Here is a 15,659-nt window from a genome sequence, read left to right on the forward strand (position 1 = left end):
TTCGTATGCATTACCTAGCTTATACAGTTTGTATTTTAAATATATATATATATATGTATTTGTATTTTTGTATTTTATTAAAGGCGCATTATCAGTAAATGAATGCCGTTTTCTTTTTGTATACATATATAGATAGATGTCTTGTGAATGCACGAATGCGTATGTTTCTGTGGAAATTCACATTGTTTAATTCTTCGGGTCAATGAAATATTGAAATTACATATATATTATTGTAACACGACCTTAACGAACTTTCCACAGTTAAATCAGGATTGAAGCATTAAGCTGTATAAATTCGACAAAAACTTCTATTGCTTAGCTGCCTATCAGCTACTTAGCTTTTGGCTAGTATCTGAACAATAGGTGAATTGCATCACTTCAAGACTCGCACCTCGACAAACAGTGAGTCGTTGCGTAGATAGTTGCGACTGGTTATAACTTTGTGCGGTATATGGAAATATTGATTGCTTTGTATGTAATCATCGCTTTTCTTACGCACAAAGATCGTTTTCACATAATCCTGTACCTCTAGGGCGCCACTCTGATCGCGTATTATGATTTCGGCCTGCAGGCGACATGGCCAAGTCAGAAGTGGATCATATTCGCCAGATAGCACATTCAGACATGCAATCAAGTTACGACCCTTCCAGGTGCCCTTGCCATTCAGATATATGTCCAGCTGCAATTAATACATACATTTTAATTTGTAATTAGCTTGATTCTAAATTTTGGAACTTACGCGCAGCGCATAACCAAAAGCCTTGTTTGAGAACATGGCACTATGCAAGATTGTATCGTATTGTTTTGCCTCCTCCAATTTCTTAGAGTAGTCCTTGATGCGCCAAATTAAGTGACCTGAAATTGAACCACAATATTGGGAAGTACTTTATGTATATCTATATATATATATATATATATATATATATGGTGAGGTTGATCGTCGAAGGAAAATCGCAAATAGAAGACTTAAGTGTAGATAAGCTCTTTAAAACCTTGGGAGACTTTTTTTTTTTAAATATAATTATGAAAATAAGAATCTAATATTATGTCTGCATATTATAATAATTGTCAGAAATCTAAATTTGTCATCTGAACTTTACAAAGATGGTTTAGAGTACCCTCACAAGGTCAAAAATCTGTTTTGTTTCAATTAATCCGAGTCCAAAATTATATGTGTTTATGCATATGTTTTATTTAATCGCTAAGTGATAGAAAACAACTCAAAAATCCAAATTCATAGTAGCTTCGTGTCAAATATGAGCAATGTGCAGTTTCGATAAGACAGCCATAACTTTGTCATAATATCAAAACAATGCCTTTTGGCTTCTATATTTAAAAAGTTCTTAAGTTTTGATTGAAGAGAATATCGCGTAACGTAATGTGTATATATATATATGTATATATATTATAGATTTAGCTTACCTCTGATATTCTGAACACTGGCGATACGTTGTTGCATGGCCAGTTGGTTCTCAATATCCGAAATGCTTTGCATTGTTTGATGGAGCGCCTTGTCCAGATCTTGTACCATGTTGTGCAGCTTATCGCAGCGATCCTCAGTTTCGCAGATAATGCTCTTCACATTTTTAACTTCGTAATCCAAAGTTGCTTGCTTCGAGGGGCCAAAGTCGCTGGTACTCAACTTGGTTTTGATATCCTCATTGATTTCTTGCAGAAACTGTTCGATCTGTACAAATTTATCACTAAAATAAAAAGATTAACTACAAATGTTGGGCGTACTAGTATTGTATTTGCATTTACCGATTCGATCTTTCATTTTCGAAAACAATTTCCTCCAATTTGAGAATATTGTCATTCAGCTGGTTTTGATAGAAAGTCACCTCAGAGGACACTTGATTCATATGCTGCTGCACATCATTCATTTTCATTTCCACTTGCTCTTTCAAGGACTGCAATCCAAATACATTCGGCGTAAATACATATTCATCGACGTATCTCTCTAGATTAATGTATCAACTTACGTGTGTAATGTTGCTACAGTACTGAAAGTCCACTTGATTTTGTTCAGCGGCAAAGGAACGCTGTGCACCCTCATCCTGGAGCTGGCGACGCAGTTCCACAATGACTTCGTCTGTGTCCCGTGTCCAATCCTCGACCACTTGATTGTGTTTGCGTATGTTGCCCACATCCGTGATAAGGTGCAAACGCTGTCGGATTTCCTCGTTGAGCACTGAACGTATTGTGGCAATGTCCTGTTCGAGGACCTGCACACGATGATCCGCATGCTGATCCAATCGTTCCATGCTGACACTCAGACGCTGCATTTGTTGGTGCTTGCTGCGTGGACACTCCTTTAGATGGGATCGCATCCGGATTCGTGGTATGAACACATTACAACTATTCGGGCATTCTTCAAGCACCTGGCCACAGTGAATGAGGTGCTCCTGCATGTGATATAAAGATATGATAGGGATTCAGTTTAGATCTGCCAAAAATTCGTAATAATCGTAACGAACCGTAAAAGTTTGGGCGTCAAACCATTCATTGCAGAATAGACAGGAAGATTTCTCATATTTGACTATTGTTGTTGATTTCGGCTGATCGTCACCTATTTTGCCATTGAGTGACATTATTAAATGGTATCCGTAAAACCCTTCTATTCCGCGAAAATACGCAAAAATTGGCCGTTACGTGAACCGTCTCTAAACATACTAAATTCGGCCGAAAAAAAAAAAAATTATGATTAAGAATTGCTTTCGATATAGTCATACACTCACATACAGATAACCACATATACGGAATAAAAAATATCTACTCGTGCTTGTGTGTGTTGTGTGTGTGTGTGTGTGTGTGTGTGTGTGTGAGTGTATCTGCATTCGAATACGCAGCTATAGATATGAGTTTACACATGTGTGTGTTGCATCACTGACTCTGCCCGGGGGCGTCCCTGAACAGCCAAACTGCGTGGTCTTTATATGTGCATGTATGCATGTATGTGTGTATTTATATGTATGTGTGTATTCACAATATGTGTACTTCATTTGAAGAGAACCTCTAACCGGAGCGTGCTTTTGCACCGCTCTTCACGCACTACTTTACTCCAGATTAAATCAGCCAAGCATTTTGTCGCCGTCTCCAATTAGCTGGGAACAGGTACAACAGCAGAGACATACAAACACACAGTCCAAGAAAAGGCGAGATATCATTATCAATGGAAATAACTGTACAATCAAATATTTTGTATATTGCAACAGCAACAGTAATGCCACAATAAAGATAACATTTAAATTGGCGTGAGTCAATGCGAAATCTAACAACACTGCCAAAGTGCTCACATTTATTTTTAAATTATTCAGATTTATTGTCGAACATCAGCCCTTAATCAATTGTTCATCTTTGTTATTATTTAATTTTTGAACTTACCACTCTGCTGATGCTTCCGTAAATCGAGCCTAACCTAAATGTTGTCAAATGTTGCTTTTGCATGACAATTTCAGCACGATTTTCACAACTTTTCGTGCCGCCCTGCCACTATTTTTTAAATGGAACCAAAACTTCTTATCAGTTTGCGTTGACTTTGACAGAAATTCGAAGTAAACAAGAAGAGGAAGAACAGTTGTCATTTCATTTTCATTATTTATTAGCTTGACAAAATGGAAGGCTTTTTGCATTTGTTAACACAAACATTGGAAGGTTCAGAACTTAAATCCCCCCCCCCCACACCCCCTCTTTCTCACTCTCTCTCTAAATCTCTCTTTGTTTTCCAGAAATACATTTGTGAGCCACATCTGATCGACCACAATATACCCTAATATTTAATATACAACACTATTTAAGGAATGTGTATGCAAAATTACATGCATGTTTATATGTACACATGTAGATGTCCAGTACGCCCCTGATTAGCTCAGTGCGATACTCATATTTTTTAGCATCCATGTTAGGTGTTTTCATTATGTTTGTCAGCTTGTACTGAAACTCCCAAAAGTTGTGGTTAGGAAATAAATAAATGGTGCACAATGTTTAACAAACAACGTTTTTTCTTAAACAAAAAAAAAAAAAAGATTGCTATGTACATAGATACATACATACATACACTTGTAGATATAAGACAAAAATAAATAAATTAAACGTATAAAAAATATGGCCTAACACTAAGTATTATAAGTAGGTCGACTCAAATTTTTTGCGCATTTGAAGTTTTCGTTGCTTGCCCGGATATATGGTGAAACTCTTGATTTTCAAAGCTCTTATCAGCATTCGCACTGTATAATCGGGCAACAGACTGGCCACGACCGCCACGAAGATGTACAGCCAGACGGGCAGGGAACCCAGCAATTTGTTGTATGCCCAATAAATATCCGTATCGTAGTCTCTGTAAAACTCGATTATTAGATTTCAATCAATATTAAAATAACAATTGCATACAAAACTTACAAGTTGATCACGTTGTAGATGACGGTTGTTGCCATAAATGCAAGTATCGAAAATACTATGCTCGCAAGATACCAATAGGATAGGTACATCGACTCCAGCAAGATCTTCAGGTTAACTATGATGACCACAGTCCAGATGAGTAAGGTGCCAAAGCAAGAGAAGGCCGCCGTCTGGCCGCCATTCAATATGACATTGTTGAAGGAGAAGATGCAGAAGGCAAAATAGAAAATGATAACCGAATGATAAATCGCAAATAATGTCCACAGGAGGATGTGGGGCCAATGTAATTGTTTATTATCCGTATTTTTCTTATAGAGTTTCGGGTTCCTGGGTAAATGAAACGAAAGTAATCGTTAATATATATATAGGTAATGGGTTCTTAAAGTAGATCAGTATCTATTTTCCCAATCGATAAGAACCTGGCTTCGATTGAAAAGAAAGCTACAGTTTTTATGATATGCACACTCTTTCAATTTGGTGATTATATATCTAGTCATACTAGTTATAAACACACAAAAGTTGTTAAGGAATCAAGTCAAATATCAGTTTGCAAAAACAAAATGGTTACTTATATTATTTTTTTTTGTTATATATACAATGTATATATCGTTACAAGGCTATTGCAACTACTATAAGCCAATAATAATATATTTTTATTAATGCTAATTGGTACTCACTGCATTAGCACCTCCTCGGTGTAGGGTTTCTCGGATAGGGCAATGAATAGAATCGGCAGCGACGTGTATAATACATTGAAGAGAGTCAAAAATAGAGAGTCGTAGACGGACGATGAGGAGAAGAGCGCGTGGAATTGAAATAGAAACATAATGCCCATGAACACGATATTCTTGTAGAAGAAATAGAGCACCAGCAACGATATCCGCACACTATGATAATGGCCATGGACCAACAGCAGGCGCTTTAGCATGCAAAATTTGGCAAAGGCAAAGTCGGCGCAACGAGCCGCCTGGCGGCCCTCGCGTCCCATGATGCCGATGCCGACATGAGCTTCTTGGATCATGGACACATCGTTGGCACCATCGCCAATGGATGCGGTGTTGTAGTTCTCATTGGATGACTTAATCAGTGCCACCACCTCGCTCTTTTGCAGCGGACTGAGGCGACAACAGAGGACCGCTGAGCATTTGACGGCTATGTCACGGAATTCTTTGGGTGCGTCGGCCAAAGCAACGGCCAAACTCTTGCCATCGATAAGCAGGGCGCACTCCCGTCCAATGCCAAAGACAATCTCCCGTTCGAGCACATTCAGATGGACAAGGAGATCGTCGCGACTTTTGCACTCTAGTATGATATATTTCTTGGCATCCGGCGGTATATGGCCGCAGGATAGGGCGATGTTTAAAGCTGTTTCCACCTTGTCGCCGGTGAGCACCCAAATTTTGATGCCAGCTGCTTGCAAGGAGACCAGCGTATCGGCCACATCATCCTGGAGTGCATCCTCCACAGCTGTTGCGCCCAGCAAGTCGAGATCTAATCGAATGATTTCAAACAATTAATTCCAAACATCAATTATTGTATTACATTATTGTATTGTACACTAACCACTTTCAATCTTTGAATAGCATTCCTCGCTCAATTGCTTTCGATTTTCTAAGGAGCTGTTTGCCAGTGCCAGCGAAGTGACAAACTCCTGATATTCCGTCTCGGGGATCTCTCGCCTAGCTATCGCAAGGGTGCGCAGGCCCAAGCGAGCAAAGTCACTAATATGCCCATCGGTCTTGGAGACCAACCCGGCAGAGCTATTTGCACATAGCGGAAATACATAGCTCTCGGCACCCTTGGTGTAGATCCACTTCTTGTTCGCCTCATCCCGGACGATCACACTCATGCGCTTGCGATCGGAGGTGAACTCGAGAACATGCAGACGGTAGAAGCAATCCTCTTTTTGCTTTGCATTATTAATCGGACGCTTGTAGTCCACATGTGGCGGCACAATGCACACACGCAGCACTTCATCATCATCGCCCATATAGACTAAGCCCAAATTGGCACACGCCTCCACAAGCGCCTTCTCATCTGGACTAGAGGCCTGATAGTCCAGCATACTAAGATATGAAAATATATTAATACACTTTAGTAGATGTGGAAATGGCCAAGTTAATAATCACCTCAGTGTTTGTTTGATTTCATTCTTTCGACGCTGGGACTCGGCTCGTATTAGTATCGTGGGCTGGCGGGTGAATGTGGGCGCTGCATAGGATTCGCGCGATGTGGTGCTAGCGGCACGGAAAATGCCACCCACTGGTGGGGTCATGTTCTCAACGGGATTGGAGAGGTATGCATTGGGTGCACCATAGGAGTGAGCGCGTCTATGGCCCAAGGTAACCTCACTGTTCGCCTCCCCGTGCTGCTGCAGATCACGTTCCGAGGTAGAACGTTGAAATTGCAGCGAAATGGGACGCATTATGTGTGCACTTTGGTTGGGTGTATCACATCCCAGCGGACGTCCATTCCGCTCAGTCGTGCTGCTGAACCCCGTTGCCTCTCCCGTCGATGCAATGTGCACCTTATTGGATCTGGCGAAATTGGGACTACGCTTTACCACCTGCGGTCGCTTGCGCCGCTCCGCTTTATAGCTATCATCGCCAATCAGCAGAGGATTCACATCAGATGATGTAGTGGTGGCATTAACGCCATTCGGATGAGCCGTCAGGGATGTCTCAATCGTGTTGCTCACATTAAGTTCGGTGTGTAGACTAGTATTGTGACTCTCTTCGGTAATGTCGGTGATGGAGTACATGCCCGGTGGTCCCGACTTGTTATTTTCATTCTTAGGGGCAACGGGGGCATCTGGATTGGTTGTTGCCACCTGCACCGTGTGGCATACGGCCAACGCCTGGAAGAACACCTTCTGGCTCATCTGTTCCATAGCAAATTAGTTGATCAATATTTAATAATTTAACTCGAATTTTATTTTGCACTTACGTTAAATTTGTTAATGTCAATTAGTGCTTTGGTCTCCACATCCTCCAATCGGGTTTGCTTATAAATGAACTTGCTGCCAGCTATCGAACACTGCTGGAAATTCATTTCGTTCTTGGTTAAGGTGCCCGTTTTGTCCGAGAAAAGGATGTTTATCTGACCGAGTTCCTCATTCAAGTTCGATGTGTTCACAATGCACTGTTGATCCGTCTCCTTCTCATAGAGCTCCATGTCCCATTCCATATAGAAGCCGCTAATGATACGCTGCAGCTCAATCGTCACATACAGCGATATGGGTATCAAATAGTTGAACAGTATCAGAAACGATAGATAGTCCTGCAGGAACTGTTTAACGCTATAGCCATCCGCTGCAGGTCCCAGATAGGTTAGTTTTGGTATCACAAATAGCTCTTCGTAACTGTATTAAATGTGATTTATAAATCAAATTAAATTCAAGTCGAATTAAGCCAGATATATGTAGGTATAGATATAGATATAGATATATACCCACCGTTTTAGGAAATAGAGCAGAGTAACTATGGCTATTAACGCTACGAGTACAAATATTAGAAATCGGTTTACATAGATTTCACTCGATGCTGTCTTGTTGCGGGTGAGTCGACTGTTCAATTGCAGCTTGGTCGTCATTCCCGTATAGATGGCACAGCCAATCACACACTCAGTGTTCTTAACACGGGAGCCGCGCAACAGCACATTGTCGGCGGAGAGGGGCAGGACTCGACCCTCGCCGCCGGCTAGCTCGATCTTGCCATTAAAGCTGTACAGATCGGTGATGGCACTTTCGCACTCGATAACGCCCAGCTTATGCATCTCCTCAATGGGTACTGTCGGCAGATCTCTGGGCACCATCAAAGTCTTCAGATTCGACTCGCCATCCAAGTTGGCCGTTGTAATGAAACACTTGCCATGGGGATCTGTTGTCCGCAGCAACAACAAATCGCAGGGCACATCGCAGTCTCGCTCCACAACAACCAGATCGCCGGGAGCCACATTCTGTGACTGTATTATTGCCTCAACTCCATTTTGAATCACGGTTACTACAGTGCAAACGAATAATTAGTTGATGTGAATATATACATACATATAATACAAATCAACTTTGGACACATACCTGGCGATCGGTTGACCACATTATCAGTTCTGTAGCGTAAGATATCTTCATAGGCCTGTTTCGCAGCCGTAACGGCAATCACAAATACTAGAGGCAGTAATGACGTCATTGGCGATACAGGACTGTCTGTAGGAAAGAGTAATACATATTTGTAATCCATACACTTTAAAAATACGCCAAAGCCCCATTCGGTCTTACCAATCAACAGCGATATGATTGTCATAACAAGAAAATAAAAATTTGCTATGCGACGAAATTGTTCCAACAAATTCAACGGCAGAAATGTAATCAATGTGTATTTTGTGGACTTGATGCAATTTTGATACTTTGGCTTTTTCTTTTTGACATCTTCCGTGCCGCCGATTTGAATTTGTAGCCAGTCATTTATTGTACTAACTTTGGAACCCTACAAAAAAGAAAAAATAGTATATTATTTTTGTACATATAGAAAATATAAATAAATTTACATTGAGTGTGATCAAAGGATTTCAAAATAATCCACAGACTTCGGTAAGTTTCTGAGCGAGTATGAGTGATCTTTCCTAATCCATTCAATAAATGTTAGACCCACTCACAATTGAATACCCCCATGCATAAAATCTTTATCGAATACAAGTAAAGTAGATTTGCCTTGTCTGGACAACTTACTGAATCGATAAGTTATTATAAGTATATATATATATTGTTTCCAAGCTGTACTTTTTTTATATTTAAAGAAATTGACGAAAAAATATTAGTAATTTAAAATATTTATTCACGGCAATTTGTCAATGATATTATGCTCCCTACTCTAATAGTTATATGTATCGTATATTTGAATGTCTATGCATAAGGTAAGCCACTGCTTGGGAATCTTTTGAATTCAAATATCGTTGGTTAAAGGTTAATAGGGTTAATAAATACACATAAATATGTATGTATGTACACAGTTTCATGATCTTTGTGTTGGTTCATTTTTTTTTTTTTGTATTTTTTTTGTTGTATTTTACTAAGTTAGTTAGTTTGGGCATTGTTATGTTGTTTGTTTCAATTGTGTGACGCACCTTACTCCGTCTCCGTAGAAGAGATTCCTTTAGATATAACTGCGGTTCCTGATCTATCCAAGTTGGTGTGTGATATGTACCAATAGGATCAGTGCGTCGAAAACGGCTTTGATAGTCATGGCGAAAGAAATTCATTGTCCAACACGTGGCTGGCATTCAATATCAGATCAACCGTCTTTATCCCATACAAGTTGTGAATGTGCATCTTTCCTACAGGGCTCTGTACACCGTGGATAGGGAAACCGAGGGCATGCAAACCGATTGATAGATCAGTTTAGATCGTATCAAATGCAATGAATCTTTATTATATTTCTTTGATCCAGGGTGTTCATTTTTTTCTTTCTTGATGAGCACCTGATGATTTTTCTTGTTGCTTGTATCGTTTTGCTATTTACATATATGTATGTATGTATATATATAATCTGCATACAAAATACGTGTGACCGTAGGTATGTATCTGTATCTGTGTCTGTATCTGGCTTTTTTTCTCAACACATTAACAGCTATAACCTTAAAAATATGTTAAGTGGGTAATTTTAACACTTCAATTGAACAGTTCAGTACGTATGCACACATGTCGTATATGTATATTTATTGTTGATATTTTGGTCGTATTGTATATCAGTGCGTGGTATTTGATTTTCACATTTACATGACTTTTAGTCAAATCTTCAAGATTTCAATTTGTATTTTTACACGACCATGACGTCGGGATCACGTAATGAGTTGAAGAACTCCACGATGTCATAGGTTGATTGTTTATCTATATAAATATATATATATATATTTAAAGTATATATATATATATATTTATTTATTTATTAAATTACAGTCACGAAAGATCATTGAAGAAAATCAATTGCCGAATTGAAGCTAGTGTCAAGGTACTAAGGCTCAATGGAAAGGAAAACAAAACATACATAAACATGTATGTGCAAATACAAATACAAATACAAATACAAATACAAATACATACATATTCAGTTGAATATTTGTATATAAATCCACATACATGGAAATATTTATTTAATTAAATACACTCAACAGTTGACCGCCGCGATGTGCACAACTTAAAAGCCGTTCTCACACTGAGAATTAGATCTGTTATGGGGCACTGTTGCTGGTATTCCCATACCCATACCCATATACCCATACACATGCAATCATTATTTCCAGCATCCAACTCACATACAGCCCACGAACCAATATTCGTAAAAAGCTCAAAAGTTATTGACGAGCTACCGAGTAGTTTCCAGTGCTCGTATTCTCTATTTATAAGTTCAAAGTGCATGCCTAATTTGTCAGTTTTTATCAAATTCGTCGATATTTGACGGAGCGCACACGGGAATGTGTGTTCTATTATTTATGCATATGAATGCGTTGAATGCGTCGATAATTGAACGAAAGAATTCCCTGGAAATATGGTATAGCTATGTAGGCTATTCTATACATATATTTGCAGGTGGTGCTAAAGTACAATTCTGTCAATGCTTCTAAGACTTGGCGACATCTCAGAGTTTATTAAGTACACAGCTAAGATATGTATGCATGTCCATTTTGGACACTCTTTGGGCCACGTTAAGTTTATTTTTTTATTTTCAAAGACATCATTTTTAAAGAAACGTGAAATATATTTCCGGCTGTGCACCAATAACTCTTCGAGACTGTTTGATACCCTGTACCCAGCACTGAACTCTCCTATCATATGCTTATTTGTAGTTACCTAAATGATATATATATGTACATAAATATTTACACATACTGCAGAACTGTATTCAATTATGTAGAATCGGTCATTGGTTATCCGGTAATAAGACCAGAGAAACGATTAGTTTCTTTTAATGATGATGTTTAGAAGCTATCCATCCCTCTACCGCAGACAATGTATATGTAAAAATCTGCTGAATCAGGCCAATATTTTTTATAACTTGCCAAGGAAGATAAGCTATTGTGTAAAAAACGTTTTTGTTTACCAAGACATTTACGCCCAACTCAAACATTATTAACAACAAATGCTTGGGCGAGTTCTCTATTCTCAACGTCTCCCTTCTTTTTGTTATTATAGTAAAGAACGTACGATTTCTCAAAATGCGTTACAAACAGCAAAAAAGAACTAACGCTTACGAGCCAGAATTGTGAATAAGTACATAAGTACAGAATTGTGAATAAGTACAAGTACATATACGTCCATGTCGAGGTGTGTCATAGCCATATAAATGATTAGTTTTAGTAGGAGATAATACGTAGATAATAAGTATGCGGCTATGTGGAGATATTATTACTTTTAGACTGAATACTAAATTTGTTTGTGATTGGGATTGGGCGTGGCAGAAAAAAAAAGATTTAAGGAGGAGTCCTAGTGATCTAGCTTTCTAGTTTGAGAACATTAGGGGCCATCTAATTTGTGTTGTACGTGTTATCTTACTTTCAAAATTTGGTGACTTACCAATTGTGAAAAATATGCGCATTTCAAACTTTTGTCTACAGATATGCTGATCTTTGAATGAGCCTAACAGCAAGCTACTTTTCAAGTTAGGTGACTCTATCTTTAAGATTTGGGGAGATATGCGGTTTCAAGCGATTTATACTTTGAGAAATATCGCTTTCGGGGATTATGGGGCCGTTGTGTGCGTCATCATCAAAATGTTTTATCTATACTTACTACACCTCCCAAATTTGATAGCTCCAACTCAAAAACTGCAGAAGATATAGCCATTTCCGATTTTCAAGGGCAGGGGCTTGGGTGCGATTGAGGTGTAGGTGGGCGTGGCCAATACCAATCTTTGAAGACCAACCACCTACGAACCAAATTTTGGCGACTGTAGCCATAAAAATTGTAGGCATAGACCAGAAAATTTTCTCAGTTACAAGGTCATGTCGAAAAAAGTATCGCCCATACGGACGGATAGACAGCATGACGGATATTGCACAACATAGTCTTGATACCTTCGGTATCAGAGTAGAAGAATGAGTTCACAACTAAATTTAGTTCAAAATGGTTCACAAATGCTCACAATATTCACAATACTTATGTACAGTATTTATATGGCTATTTTGGATTTCGAAATGCAAATATGCAACTCACCCGCTTTCCACAAATATCCATTTTGATGTCTAATACGGCTTGTGATTTTTGCTAATTTGTAGTTATTGTTTAAGTACAATGTGTCTCGGAGTCGCTTCAATCGCATACTACTGAGCGATTTGTGTATCTCCGAAAACACAGCGTTTAGCTCGAATTCGTCTGAGTGCTTATCGTGAGTGCCTTTAGAAACCAATACATAAAACACTAACGGTCACCGTTAATACTATCAACCGTCAATCGATCTGGGTACGCACCCATATACGAGTATATGTATATACATATATGTATGTATGTAAGCCGATGCGTATGTGTTGCCAAATGAGCAGATACAGTTTTTGAAGAGCGTAGACGTTTTTGATTGCGGGGATTGAGCGAAAGAAGTGAGCAGGATGCCAATTGATAAATACTATTTAAGGTGGTTTGCTCTTAAATCGAGATAAACTTTAACTTTGAATTGGAATTCATTATTATTTTTGTATTTTGGCTTTACGTGTTCAGCAAAGTGGAAGCATTAAAAATTCAACTTTTGCAGCACCGCCGAGTAAAGCTGAACACAATTTGTCTGTCTATATACTAAAGGCACTCTGTACTGGTATCTTCATATTAATATCACTAATCTAATTTAACCGGGTTGTGGTTGTAACTGCGTTGCTCCTCAACTACAGCCGCTCTGTAGTTGCTCGCCGAAAAGTTTTCTCTTTTGGGTCAATCGCGGTGCTCTTGGCTAGAGGCTTTCTCATATCAGCACAAACACTGTCAAAACTGATAAGATTATAACAATGCTTTACCGACGCTGTTGACTAATACAGCTAAACTCAAATACCGAAGCGATATTTCTACGAATTGATCGAGACAAATGCCCTTTAGCTAAATATGTACATACATGTATCGTTATATGTATAAATGAATGTCTAAATATAGCCAAAATTCCAATGAATTATTGGTTCCATGAATATACACCTATCCAGAGTTAACGAGGTCAAAACAGGTACATTGAACATGTATATATACATATATCATAACTGCATTAGTGTTATCAATAGTAAACTGAGTACACTAACACTTGCCATTTGTGATTGATAGGAAGGTAGCTGAACTATTGCTCAATTTTCCACTCTCTCTCTCTCTCTCTCTGGAAATTGCCGTGGCCTGTCGTTAATTACACAACATTATCATGGATATTTAATTGCAATTAAATTGTTTGGAAGCTTGTCAATGGTGAAATAGATATTCGCCGTATTTAGTGTAGCATACGTTATGGGGATTATGAATGAAAACAAAATTGAAATCGTTTCGAAAAATGCAGTATTTATAACAGTTTAGTTTATTTAAAAAAAAAAACAAATGAGTGCAATGCTCGGGCGTAACCGACTGCGAATTACTCTGATATCAGTGTAATACCAGCCGATAACAGGTGGCAAGGAAAAGACATTTTATTTGACCTCTTTTGACTATAGCTTTGCAATTGGGGGAGATATGTGACTTTATCAATATATGACTACGAATTTGATCGATTTCCTTCCTTCACCCTAGTTTACGTAGCACTTTGTCTGATGCGGGCATAGACGAATATAAATTTCAGGTTTCAAAAGGGTATCGAAAAAAGTTGCGTTCATATGAACGGAGAGACAGACAGCAAGGTTGACATTGCACTGTTGAATATATGTATAACATTTATTAAAAAGCACTCTAAAAATGTAAACAATTAGAACATCAAATAAGAATGCTTTAGACGAGTGAGCTCAGCTTTTATTATATATTGCAGTTATATTGCCAAATTTTCCATCTTAACAAGTTTTACACACTCAAATGAACTTAGGTAAACCGACGGACAGACAAACCGACGGACGAGCAAGTCTGGATCGACTCAATTAAGAATATATTTTACCCTGTTTTTTTGGGTTCAGGGTATAAAAGCAAAGACAGCACAAGCCAGAACTATAAGCACTTGCCTACAACAATTTTATATATATATAAACATATATATATATATATATATATATATATATATATGCATTGTACGTGTGTATGCCTGTGCAATCAATTATTTCAATTTGTATAACAAATTCACAAAACAAATGTAGATATCCATTAAACAAAATAATCTCGAGCTGCGCGTGGTATCAGCAAACTTATATTCCAAATCCGAAGTATGAAGCTTTTATAGTCGCTGAAATCGCCTTGTTCATATACACAAAGAGACCGATAGACGGAAAAACAGTCAGTTAATGCTGATCAAGAATATATATACATATGTATATGCTTTATAGGATGGAAGATGCTTACTTATGTCAGTTACATAAATTTTCATGACAATTTTCAATACTAAACTAAAACCAGAGAGCACGACCAAATTTGTTGTAATAATTAGAATGTTTATCTATATATATATATGTATATATATATACAAACATAGGTAGCAGGTAACATGGAGCACTCGATCATTCTTGTTTATCTCTTGTTTGTATCTTATGGAGATTCAAGTGTGTTGTACTTTCAACAACAAATTTGAAAATCATCTTTGCACATAAACAATAAAATTTTATTTTTTTTTACGTTTTGCACTTGTCATTGGTATGCCATAACCTGAGATTTCTAAATATAATATGGCAAGGTCCACTTATAATATCCAAATACACCAATTACATTGTATTTATGCAAGGAATTGGTAAAGCATGTAAACGTACCATTTTGTTGATATTGTTGTCATGGATCGAACTTAAGTGTGTTAATTAATTGGGATTGAACTTCGATCCTTGCAAGTGTATGCAATTGGTAAAACGAGTATTCAAAAGCAAAACAAAATATACATTCAAAATTCACAAGTGCCGAAAGGAAGGCAAAGCCTTCCACGCGCAAACTGATCTATTGGCAAACTGTCGAAGAATTGTTGATAGCGATAGTACTAAAAATGAAATGTGCCACACACACACATACACATATGCAGTTATGTATGTATAGACCTGGAAATGGGCTTAACAACACGTCATTATATATGAACAAACAAATGTATATATATCTAAGCTTAAATGCTTATAAATAAACAGCTGCACGCAAA

The 15,659-nt window shown here is 38.0% G+C and overlaps 2 protein-coding genes across 4 annotated transcripts; both read right to left on the minus strand.

The window, feature by feature from the left end:
• Positions 1-20: 20 nt before the first annotated feature.
• On the minus strand, positions 21-3,063 carry LOC6564787 (TNF receptor-associated factor 3). The gene is made up of 7 exons (XM_001991469.3): positions 2,998-3,063; positions 2,478-2,672; positions 1,983-2,405; positions 1,762-1,910; positions 1,423-1,703; positions 740-855; positions 21-679 (listed from the first exon to the last, which is right to left on the minus strand). The coding sequence occupies exons 2-7, from the start codon at positions 2,589-2,591 to the stop codon at positions 374-376; spliced, it is 1,389 nt and encodes a 462-aa protein (XP_001991505.1). The 5' UTR covers positions 2,592-2,672; positions 2,998-3,063; the 3' UTR covers positions 21-373.
• Positions 3,064-4,054: 991 nt separating this feature from the next.
• Positions 4,055-15,356, minus strand: LOC6564973 (phospholipid-transporting ATPase IF). 3 transcript variants are annotated; one of them, XM_032738284.2, is made up of 10 exons: positions 15,289-15,356; positions 8,672-8,879; positions 8,474-8,599; positions 7,853-8,399; positions 7,345-7,759; positions 6,528-7,279; positions 5,962-6,464; positions 5,076-5,889; positions 4,399-4,725; positions 4,055-4,336 (listed from the first exon to the last, which is right to left on the minus strand). In XM_032738284.2, exons 1-10 carry the CDS (start codon positions 15,289-15,291, stop codon positions 4,123-4,125), a joined length of 3,909 nt encoding a protein of 1,302 aa, XP_032594175.1. In that variant the 5' UTR covers positions 15,292-15,356; the 3' UTR covers positions 4,055-4,122. The 3 variants fall into 3 exon arrangements, with proteins under 3 accessions (XP_032594175.1, XP_032594174.1, XP_001991504.2); XM_032738283.2 differs by lacking the exon at positions 15,289-15,356 and adding an exon at positions 12,602-12,730; XM_001991468.3 differs by lacking the exon at positions 15,289-15,356 and adding an exon at positions 9,517-9,787.
• Between the last annotated feature and the right edge of the window lie 303 nt (positions 15,357-15,659).

The sequence above is a fragment of the Drosophila grimshawi genome, unplaced genomic scaffold, assembly GCF_018153295.1.
Source record: "Drosophila grimshawi isolate 15287-2541.00 unplaced genomic scaffold, ASM1815329v1 contig_848, whole genome shotgun sequence".
In the NCBI taxonomy this organism is placed as follows: domain Eukaryota; kingdom Metazoa; phylum Arthropoda; class Insecta; order Diptera; family Drosophilidae; genus Drosophila; species Drosophila grimshawi.